This window comes from Carya illinoinensis, chromosome 4, assembly GCF_018687715.1.
Source record: "Carya illinoinensis cultivar Pawnee chromosome 4, C.illinoinensisPawnee_v1, whole genome shotgun sequence".
Classification (NCBI taxonomy): Eukaryota; Viridiplantae; Streptophyta; class Magnoliopsida; order Fagales; family Juglandaceae; genus Carya; species Carya illinoinensis.
Window position 1 is genome coordinate 35,615,618 of NC_056755.1, and position 12,005 is coordinate 35,627,622.

At 35.3% G+C, this 12,005-nt stretch overlaps 1 protein-coding gene across 1 annotated transcript; it reads right to left on the minus strand.

Moving 5' to 3' along the window:
* On the minus strand, positions 1–11,704 carry LOC122306447 (zinc finger BED domain-containing protein RICESLEEPER 2-like). The gene is made up of 5 exons (XM_043118877.1): positions 11,675–11,704; positions 9,620–11,587; positions 1,050–1,292; positions 633–865; positions 1–115 (listed from the first exon to the last, which is right to left on the minus strand). Exons 1-5 carry the CDS (start codon positions 11,702–11,704, stop codon positions 1–3), a joined length of 2,589 nt encoding a protein of 862 aa, XP_042974811.1.
* Positions 11,705–12,005: the final 301 nt, after the last annotated feature.

Sequence of the window (12,005 nt, forward strand, 5' to 3'; positions counted from 1 at the left end):
TCACAAATAGGAATTTGAAAGCCCAAACCCAGATATGCCAATCTGCACACTATTTCTACCATTCCCGATATTCCTAAGTCCATTGTCTTCACCAAAAAGCATCATGGTTGAACCTCTACCATGCAAGAAGAACTCACTGTATTGGCTGCAAACCATACTTGGACTCTTCTACCTTGGCACCTTAACATGAATGTTGTAGGTTGTAAATGGGTCTAAAAAGCCAAACTACAACTTGATGGCTACTTGTAATGTTCTAAAGCTCATCTCATTGCTAAGGAGTTCTTTCAAATTGATGGTGTGGACTTCTTCGAGACATTTTCTCTAGTTATTTGACATGCTAGCATTCATGTTGTGCTCACCTTTGCAGTTTTCAAAAGGTGGGATTTTTGACAGCTTGATGTTAAAAATGCTTTCCTTCATAGAAAGCTCAACACACCTGTCTATATGCAATAACCCCTGGCTAAGTCGATCTTGATTATCCTTCTTATGTGTGCAAGCTTCGTTGTGCCCTTGATGGACTTAAGCAAGCTCCACGAGCCAAGTTTGATCGGCTAAGTGACTTTCTTCTTCTGCTTGGATTCTATTCAAGTTCTACTAATCCCACTCTCCACAAGGTATACTTATCATGTTACCCTATGTTTACGATATGGTGGTCACATGCACTAGTTCCACTCAAATAGAGTGGCTCATTCAGCAATTGGGTCATCAATTCTCCATCAAGGATCTTGGTCACCTCCACCACTTTCTCGATATTGAAGTGCACAGACTTGGTCCTAACATGTTTCTCACTTAGCATTGATTTGCTCTTGAACTTCTGACTCATTTTCAAATGTATGATTGCAAGCCTATTGCCACCTCCATCCCTCTAAAGGTCGGCATCTAAGTTCCCTTACTGAACTTATTCCTGATCATATCAGAGCATTGTAGGTGGTTTGCAATATCTAATATTTACAAGGCCCAACCTCTCCTATAGTGTGAACTGTGCCTGTTAGTTTATGCAGTCCCCTACTATGTCTCATATTCATCTTCTTAAATAGATCTTAAGTTACCTTAAGGGTACTGCCAACGTGGGTCATTATCTCCACTCCAACAGCAGTCTTGATCTCTATGGTTTCTTTGATGCAGACTGGGTAAGGTGCCCCTTCATGCGTCATTGTACGACTGGTTTTTATATCTTTCTTGGTGGCAATTGCATTTTGTGGAGTGTCGAGAAGCAAACCATAGTGGCTCAATCCAGTGCTAAAGCTGAGCTTACTTGGCTCTCTCATCTGTTGTGAGACCTTGGCATTTTTCTGCCCAAACCCCCTTCACTTCACTATGACAACCTCAGCGCCTTCTACATAGCTATGAATCCAGTCCTTCATGCTCACAAGAAGCATATCGAGCTAGACTACTATTATGTCTGTGAACACGTGGTACTTGGTTTACTTGAAACTCGTTTTGTCTCCTCTTCTCATCACCTGGCTAACATCTTTATTAAGCCAATTCCAAAGGCTCGGTCCCAAAATTTTCAAATTAAACTTGGTATTCTGCCTGATCCTCGGCCATGTTTGAGGGGGAGTGATAGTAGTGCTCCCATAATCCCAGTTCGTAAATTAAGCAATCCCAAGTCAGTTAAAGAAACAGCGGAAATAGAGGAGGATATCCTGCAATATGTCCACCCTCAGCAATAGGCTAGCTGTTATACTAGCTGTCATAAGTCTTTGGTTAGTTTTGGAAGGTCTAGTTGTACATGCTTAAATTAGCTACATAATTTTAGTGACTTACATAAATTTAGCTATTCTTGTATAAACCATCAAAGAAAGATGCACTCTATAACAATATTATATAATGAATAGAAATGATCCTCTCGATCTCATCCCGTGAGATAGGATTTCTCAAAAATTCTTCAAACAGGTCAAATGTGTATTTTTCATAGAACCACCTCCTTCAAAGACAAGTTTTTGAGTCTCCATTGCATTGAATCAAACTCCACAATTTCTAAACAAGAATCAATCTTGAAAAAGTACATTCCACGAACCAAAGGTATCCTAATCCAAATAATACGGTGATCATATATGGACTGGTTTAAATTGATTATATCACAAGAAGCTAGGCGATATTGTGATCTCATGTAGAACCAAATAAATCAACAAGTAAAACTTATATATATTACAATTTTTATTTTTATTTTTGAGAATTTTTATCTTGGTTCTTAAGGAACTTTCAAATTCAAATATGTGCTTATTAAGCACCTGCTAACATGCAGGAGGTTTCACCTTTTAATTGAGTGTATAGTCGGGATTTGAGCTTAGGATCTCTACTCTATTATTACGTAAAATCACTACTTATCCCAAAAGTATAAGTTGCTAGGAAGAAATAGATTTAATCATCTATATATGTCTTAACATTTTTCTGACAATCTTTGCTTGAAGCTACCGATGTATGTTCTGCTATTAAAGGATGCGAGTGAGGGAATTCTCATTGACATTAAGGGTGAAAACCGACATATCGGTTTCGGTTTTGGACAAAAACTGAAACCGCACCGATGGGTGAAAATATTGAAAATCTCGACCGAAACCGGCTGGAGAATGGGGAGGAAACCGTTGTCCTCGGTCTCGGCATAACTTTGGTCGGTTCTTCGGCATCGTCGGTGGCTGTGTGCGCCGTGAGAGAGAGCGAGAGGCTGCGGTGAGGCCGCGAGATTTTTGAGAGACAGAGAGAAATATGACCGCAACCCGTGAGGTAAGCATAGAGAGAGAGAGAGAGAGAGAGAGAGAGAGAGAGAGAGAGAGAGAGAGAGAGAGAGAGAGAGAGAGAGAGAGAGAGAGAGCTGGCGAGTGGCGAAGGAGCTGTGCTGCGTGCGCCTTGAGAGAGAGAGAGAAGGAGAGAGAGAGCGAGAGAGAGAGAGAGAGAGGAGCGACGGCTGGTGAGAGTTTGAGAGATATGAAGAACGGAAGAAGAAGAAGACTGGAAAACGGCGCCGTTCCTTTAAATTTTTTTTCCAATACTAAGTTATAAAACGACGCCGTTTCACTTCAGTTTAAGTGAAATGGCGTCGTTTCATACATGTATAAATAAAAAAAAAATACTTAAACCATCGGTCGGTTCAACGGTCCGACCCAGGTTCAAATCGGGACCGAACCGCTGCACATCAGTTTTGAATCAAATCTACCGTGCGCCGACCGGTTCTACTCCGGTTCCGGCCGGTTCCGACCTCCGGCAGCCGGTCTGAGTCGATTCCGGTCGGTTCTTTGGTTTTTTGTACAGCCCTAATTGACACCCTTTATGAGGATAGTTTCAGTGAATATCATTGCGCGGTTTGATTCTCCTTAAATCAAAAAAATTTCCTTCGAAGTGATATGTTTCTCGACTATGAGTGGAGAAATCATAGGGTTGGAATTGTTAGGCTCTATTTCCTATTTGTTTTGTAATCTTATACATTTTAATGTTTGTATTTGAACTTCTTTGAGGTCCCTCACCCTCTCTTATTGTATTTTCATATGTAGTTAATCACATTTTTCCCCATAAAAGAAAGGCAGGATCGATGGATGGTGCAAGTGACAATTTTGATAAGTTTGAAATATCATCACTACAATACATCAATTCAACTATATAAAGTCCAAGTTTGACATCATGGTTCATTAGTGGCTAGAGAGTGTCTACTCGAATGGTTGTTAGAAGCCAGAACTCTAGCTAGTGCGTCAAGCTTTAGAGGTGCTTGACGGTTGTGATACTAGGGATGATTGACTTGGCATGCTCTCAACAACAAAAGGGCAAACCACTTAAGAGCATTCACTTTAGGAAGATCAAAAGTTTTGCCAAATTTTACTCAAATTATCTTTCAATATTTTAACCACTCATATTTCTAAAACATCCTATATCTCATTCCATATTCTTTCCCTTTTCTATTAAAATAATTTTTTTCTATTCTTTTTTATTATTATTTTGTAATTCACTTCATTTTACAATCCTAACAACTCACTCTTTTGTCTTTTTCTTTCTGGTTTGAACTATTGATCTCTAGAGAATATTTTAAACAAAAATTTAAATTATTTTTGAGTGAGTACGATAATATTTTCAAAATTATGACATTTTTAAGAATAATTTTTTTTTCTCAAAATTTGCATTTTCCAACAGTAATATTTTCTAATGGTAATATTTTTTGTCCTTCTCCCAGTACTAATAATTTTTGTCATTTTCCTAATGTTCATATTTTCAATATTTTGATGTATAAATAAGAGCGCTTGTTCTTTCATTGATGTCCATAACAACCTCAATTTCATTTGAGATTAAAAGAAAACTTTTATTCCGGCCTCATTCTTCCCTTCGCCCTTTCTATAGCTTGTTCTTTATTTGGCAAATTACTTCTTCACTTAGTCTCTGTATAGGAGTTGGAAATAGTTCTCAACAAAGATGGGGGATCAACATTTACTCATGGTGGTACTCGTCAAAGTCATAAGTACATTAGTTGTGATTATATACAAGGGCACGAATGACTTTTTTTTGTGACCATTTTGCAGAATCACCATATATCCCTCCAATATATTTCGAACGAGATTTCGTATGGATCGTTCTCATTTTCTTCATATTTAGCATGAAGTAGTGGCTTACGAGTCTTACTTCATTCAAAGAAGATATAATGTTGGAAGACTTGGTCTATATTCCTTTCAAAAGATAACTGTTGTACTTAGAAATGCTTGCATATGGAGTAACTGCCGATTTCATAGATGAATACATATAGATTGGAGAAAGCACCATAATGGAGAGCTTGAAAAAATTTGTGGAAGTCGTCGTAAATATTTTTTCTAATGAATATTTGAGGTCTTCAATTGTCAATGATATTGTTCGATTGCTTTCAATTGGTGAGCAATGAGGATTCTCCAGGATGCTAGGGAGCATTTATTGCATGCAGTGGAAGTGAAAAAATTGCTCATTTGCATGGAAATGTATGTACTCCGGTCGTAGTCTTAAACTAACTATTATCTTGGAATCGGTGGCATCATATGATCTTTGGATATGAGATGCATTTTTTCGATTACTTGATTCTTATAATGATATCAATTATTCAATTAATACTAATAACTATACTTATAACTATACTAGAGAGATCATTTATTTTCATTGAGTTCATCCAAGGAAGTGCTCCTCCAATCAATTAGTCAATTAATACTAATAACTATACTATGAGATACAACCTTGTCAATGGTATATATCTCAAATGGTCAGCATTTGTAAAGAAGATCCCATGTCCATAAGCGAATAAGAAGAAATATTTTGCAATAGCACAAGAATCAACAATAAATGATGTAGAGTATGCATTTGTGGTCCTTCAATAACACTTTGCAATCATTTATGGACCAGCTCGAATGTTCATAATCAATGATCTAAAAAATATTATGAAAGCAAGCATAATTCTACATAACATGATCATTGAAGACAAATGAGATGATAATGGAGTTCCCGACTTCAATGACAAACAAGTTGATGATATTCCTCTTGAATTGCCGTGCAATCATACAGGTAAACTTTTAAAGTTCATTCAATGTCATCATCAAATTGGAGACACCTAAGCTCATTCTCAGCTCCAGTTGGATCTAATTGATCATCATGGCAATTATATAGCCAATTGTAAAAAAAAAAAAGAAAAAAAAAAAGAGAACAACAAAAACTTCAAGTTTAGTGTAATATGTAGGGTTGAAGGTTTTTCTCCTTTGGACGGAGAAAACCGACCGAACCGATCGAATTCAGTCCAAGAAACTAAAGAAATTGAGTTTCTATTCCAGTCTCAAGGTAGTGCATTTTCAACCAACATTGGATCTAATTTAATATATAAATTTTTAAATAATTTTTATATGATATTTGTAATTTTTTAAGTAGTTATATAAATTAAAAGCAAGTAATTATATGATTTTCAGCTTCTAACTAATTATAAGTAATTATTTATGTTTAGATTATATAAAAATTAAAGGTTAATAGTTTTAAGACAAAGTATTAACTATTAATTATTGATAGTACACATACTATTAGTATTATTAATTTATTATACTTAATTAGTTAAGAATATACTTAGTTAGACTACTTAGATTATATCCTTTACTTGATTTTTTTTTTATCATTCTATATAATTTTTTGTCAAAATCTTGAAAAATAGAAAAGAAAAAATGGCTTTAACTGAAATGCTCCGACAAGAGATTGGACCGAGCCAAAGAAGTCCAGTTTAGTCCAAAGTCCTTACTGGTCTGGACTTTTGATGGACCAAAAAAATAGGTCAAGTCTGAAATTCTCCTCCAAAATTGGCCAGACCAGACCGATTACACTTATAGTAATATTTGTTGTTAGTTTGGTGTTTCCATTCCAATTATGATTTTATTTTGTGAATAAAATATATCACAACAAGATTTGGGCTAATTTTTTCTCAAGCATAAGCCATCTTCATTCTCAAAAGCAAATTGCTATTCAAACAGTATTCTCAATTACATGCATCCAACATCATGTTTAATGTTTAACATCACAAACATTGTCTAACATTACAAACAATGTCCTTAAGGGAAAAAATAATAAAAAAAAAGTTAAGGAGATATAAATTAACCATAAAATGTCATCAAGAAAATTTTCACAATGATTAAAGAATTTATAATTTAATTGTCCTCTCATTTCACTAGTTATCTGCATTACGTTTTGCCATGATTTTCATTGACGTTGATGGAAATATGTTCTTTGTAATTCAGCTTAGCTAGTGATATTCGTCAACATAATCTGCTCATCCCTTTCTAACCGTTCCCTCTCCCGCTTTCTCCTCGACTTTAAACTAGGTAAATTGAAGTTTGTCCATATCCAACTTGATCCTCTCGTCCTCCTACCATATTTTATGATACTCTATTTAACAATCGAAATGAATTTTATGCTTCTTAAGACATAAATTAATACTCTTTCTCTTGAAGATGTGACTCCTCAAGAAGAGTATAATTCATCATGGAGATCTCGACAATGTCCTCATCTATCCTATTTGTGGTCTTTCATTTCACTTTCTCCACTTTCCTTCCCACTTGCCTATCCAAGTCAACAACATGCTTCCCCTTAGCTTCATTTAGTTAATCTAGCATAACAGATGTACGGGTTGGGGTTTGGCAACATTCGGGATCTTCGATTTGGGTGGTCCTTGGAGCAATGCTCAACCTATTTTGATTGATCCTTAACTAAATGCCAACAAAGCTTTAATGGAAATTGAGTTTTCTCTAGTGATTAGTACATAATCTTAGCTTTGTTAAACTAGCAAAATACAAACAAATTGCACAATAATTAGTGTGCATTTATCCAAAACCAAAGCAACACAATATGTAAAATAGCAACAAGAAGTTAATAGATGAATATACCTTGTCATGCTCGGTCAAGCCACTTCGTTTTAACTAAGGGTGTAAAAAAAAAATTAAAAAACTGGTTGAACCAGACCAAACTAGACCAAACCCACCAGTTTGATCCAATTTGTAAACAGTCTAGTGCAGTACTAGTTCTTAAAAATCGAAACCAGTTCTAAAGCGATGCGATATAGGTTTTCATATTTTAAAAATTAGTTTAAACTGAACCAAACCGGTATATATATTCATAATTTTTATATTATATATAATATTTTGTTTTATATTATATATATTATATGCTAAATTGGTAATTACAATAACACAAAATTCTAATCTTATTATTCAAATCTATTATTTTTATAACATAAAATTAATATAACATGTCATATAACATAAAATTATAATTTTAAACATAAACATTAAGAGTTTTGCTACATACAAGCACAGTCGTGCATAGGGCTGTATATGAGCCGAGTTCGAGCGAGTTTGGGTTGTGCGAACTCGGCTCGTTCACAACTCGAGTCGAGCCCAAGCTCGGCTCGTCCAATAAACGAGCCGAAGTTGACGCTCGAGCTCGGCTCGTTTACATTTAACCAAAACTCGAGCTCGGCTCGAGCTCGGTTTGTTAACGAGCCGAGCCCAAGCTCGACTCGAGATCGGCTCGAGTACATATATGTAATTTGCAAAATATACAATATACAAATAATATTCTGCATCAGAATAATAACAAATTATTTTTCTTTAATGGAGAATAATAGCCACTTGCAACTTAAATTTAAATTTACATCATGAAGCCTTCTAGAGACTATTTATTGACATTTACTTTCTAAATAGAACTAGTGAATGAAAACAGAGTTTATTTACAAATTACAACAGTAAGAAATGAAACTTAGTACATTAAACTCCAAAACAAAGAATGAGATCTAAAATTGAAATCAGTGAAGTCCTCAATCTTCACGAATGCAGTCCAGAAGTCAGAACCATATACATTATTGCGCTGCTGTCTGCATACACTAACTAATACACAAAAAAATTTGTTAACAGATTTTTAATCCCTTGCTCAAGTACTGTTAACTTAGTATACTGTCAAGGGATTTGTAACAGGAATGCAAAACTTAATTTGCACGAAATAAATGGCATATTTCAAACAGGTTGAAGCAGGTAGTAGCATTAGAAATTAGAATTAGCAAACTGCAATAAAATGGAATCAAATGGCAAACTCGCACAACAACTGACAAACCCAATAAAGTATACAAAACATGAATTTCACGAGCAGTAGAAGAAAATGGCAAGCTCACTGATTTTACAAAGCACGTCAGCATTTTAAATTACATATAGAGTGAAATGGCAAGCTAGATTGTCCAAATTACACAGCAATTATACAAAACAGAAATCAAACAAGCAATACAATCAACATGGCAAGGTAACTAACAGTGAAACAAAATACATTAGAGTTGCACGTGAAATTCTTCATAGAAACAAGTTCTCAAGAAACAAAAGGCATACACTAATCAATTAATCAAAGTCCTCATGCAGTTACCAAAACAAAGTCAACATGACAGAACATATATAAAGCAGCAGGCTGCAGTAGCAATATGCATACAAAAAGGAAAGGAAAGGCTGATAGTTAAAGCAAATATGCCAACTAGTTACCAACAAATTCACAATGACTAGAAGGGCCCAAACTTATACAATATTTGAGTTCACCATGACAGAAGTAAACAATTTCCCAAACTTGAACAGAATCACCACAGGACAACCTACACACACTAATAAACAAAAAAAAAAACATTAATATAATATTTATTCCCTTGCAAAATTACTCAAGTACTTTTAACTTAGTAATATTGTCAAGGGATGTTTGCAATGCAAAATTTAATTTGCCATTTAAAGAAATTTAGAAAATCTAGATGGTGAAGAGTTAGAACTTAGAAATTACCTGAACTTTCATGTGATCATATTAGATAGAAAAGCCAAACTGTCCAAATATTACAAAGTAAACTGTCCAAATATCAGAAAGTAAATCATATAGATTAACCAAAACAGACTAGATAAAACTAGAAAACTGCCCAAAAGCTCCATAGATTAAACATGCTTAATTTAAACAGAATCTGAGTCTGTATGGGCCTATGGCTATGGCAAGAGAATCTGAGTTTCTGATGGAACATCCTTCTATTGACAAGAAAAAAAAGTAGTTAGTATTGTTGTAAATAAATTAATAATAGTAAGTATAAAATAATAAAATAGCAATAGACAGTGTAAATTAAATAGATTACACTTACAGAATTGCTTGATGATCTTTTAAGCCCATATAATGCTCTAACCCAATCAGACCCACATAACAACATCTGGACAGTTTCAGTTGACAATGACGCTCGATGAGGATCAATGACTCTGCCTCCTGCGCTGAATGTTGATTCTGAGCTAACTGTGGTAATTGGGGTAGCTAATATATCTCGGGCCAATTTGGACAAAGTCCGAAATTTGAGACTATTTGTTTTCCACCAATCCAAGGCATCGAAACTTGCATCTGAACCCTCTTCACAGATATATATATATATACTCTCCTCTAAATAATTGTCCAGTTCTGATTTACTAGGCTGCACGGTATCAACACTCCTAACAAAAGATTTAAATAATGACTGGCCACTCTGCATGCTTCTCCCAGTCCCGACACTTGAGGAAGAACCAGATACATTCATTCGAGCATTATCCTGCTCTCTTTGTGCCTCAAGAGTTGAATTGTATTCATGAACATACTCATGATATAACTCATGCAACACTTGAGAGACATGATCAATATTCTTAGCAGCATCCGGCATGTGATAAATTAAAGGAAAACAAAACTGGATCAGGACCATTTTGAATCTAGGGTTTAAGACTGCAGCAATTGACATCAATAGATTACACTCCCCCCAATATTTGTCAAACTTAGCACTCATTTTCCTTACCATTGATTTCATGTACTCATTCTCATCTCTACTCTTCTTACCTAAGATGTCCTTCATTCTCCAAACTTCCGAAAGAAATAAGTTTGCTATTGGGTAATCACTTCCGGATACAATATTGGTGACTTCATTGAAAATAGCTAGTAGTTGACAAACATTTTCAACTTGCCCCCACTCTTCAACAGTTGGAACCCATTCAAAACATCTATCTCTATCACCATATCTAGGGAAAACTTCTTTGAACTGAATTGCAGCATCCAACATTAAATAAGTGCTGTTCCATCTTGTAGGCACATCTAAAATCAGTTTCTTTGAAGGCAATTGCAACTGTTTTGCAATTTCACTAAACTGTTTTAGCCTATTCTCTAATGCTACCAAATATTTTATACCATCTCTTACACAATCAACAATATCCCTAATCTCCCCCAATCCATATTGTACAAGTAAATTTGTTATATGTGCACAACAACGTACATGAAATAGTTTCCCACCTACAGTCAATGTTCTTTTCAACCTAAAATCTTCTTTCAAGATCCGAATGGCAACATCATTAGAACTAGCATTGTCGACAGTAATTGAACTAATTTTATTCTCAATCCCCCAAGTTTGGAAACACTTTTCTAAAGCATCAGCAATAAGAAGGCCAGTATGTGGAGGTGGCACATTACAAAAGTTGAACACACGCCGTTGAAGATGCCAATCAGCATCTATAAAATGAACTGTCACTACCATATATGAAAGTTTTTGACAGGAAGTCCACATGTCAGTTGTGATATGAACTTTATTCACATGTTTAAGCAAAGTCCTTAACTTAGCCTTTTCATTCTCATAAGTTCTCATACATTCTTTCTTTGCAAGAGCCCGTGACATTTTTTCCCAATATGGAGTGTTTGCACTCATGAATTTATTAAATACCACATGCTCCATCATAGAGAATGGATATTCATGGTAAAGTATCATATGAGCAGCAAGCTCTGGGACCCTACCACGATCATAGGTAAAGTTTGAGACAGTGAAGTTTCCATCTACCTCCTTAGACTCAACTGCTAAGACTTTTTGTTTTTTCTTAGACCCCATGTATGGCAAATAGGTTAGTAAGTGCCTACGTAGAGTAGTCGTAGAACTTGATCGAGAAGCTTTAAACAAGGTTTTACACCATTTACATTGAGGCTGTTTAACCTCATCCCTATCAACCTCGACAGAATCATTCCATACATCAGAAGTCCTCTTTCTTTTTTTTCTTTCATTGGCTACTGTTTGCAATTCTATGGAAGCATTCTCAGTAGACACAGTATTAGGAGCCTAAGTATTTGCAGTATCTCCATCATTATCAGATATGGCCTCTACTAAACTAATCCCAATCGAGTTTTCATTTTCATACTCTTCTACCGGATGAACTTCATTCACTGGATCACCCATTTGCTAGGGTCTATTCATGGTAAACACAAAACCAGGAACATACAATAAGCATAAAGACATTGGCCAAAAATCAATGTCTCCTTGTCTTGGTGGCTCAAGGTGCCTCCAGAAGCAAGGATACTAAAAGATGTTAAAGTCAAAATAATATGACTCCAACAGTTTTGTTATACAGCCTTGCCTTGATGGCTCAATGTGCCTCCAAAAGGAAAGGCTGATATAGTTGATTAATATCAACTATAACAGATGTTAAAGTCAAATTAATTTGACTCGAACAGTTTTAGTATACAATCTTGCCTTAGTG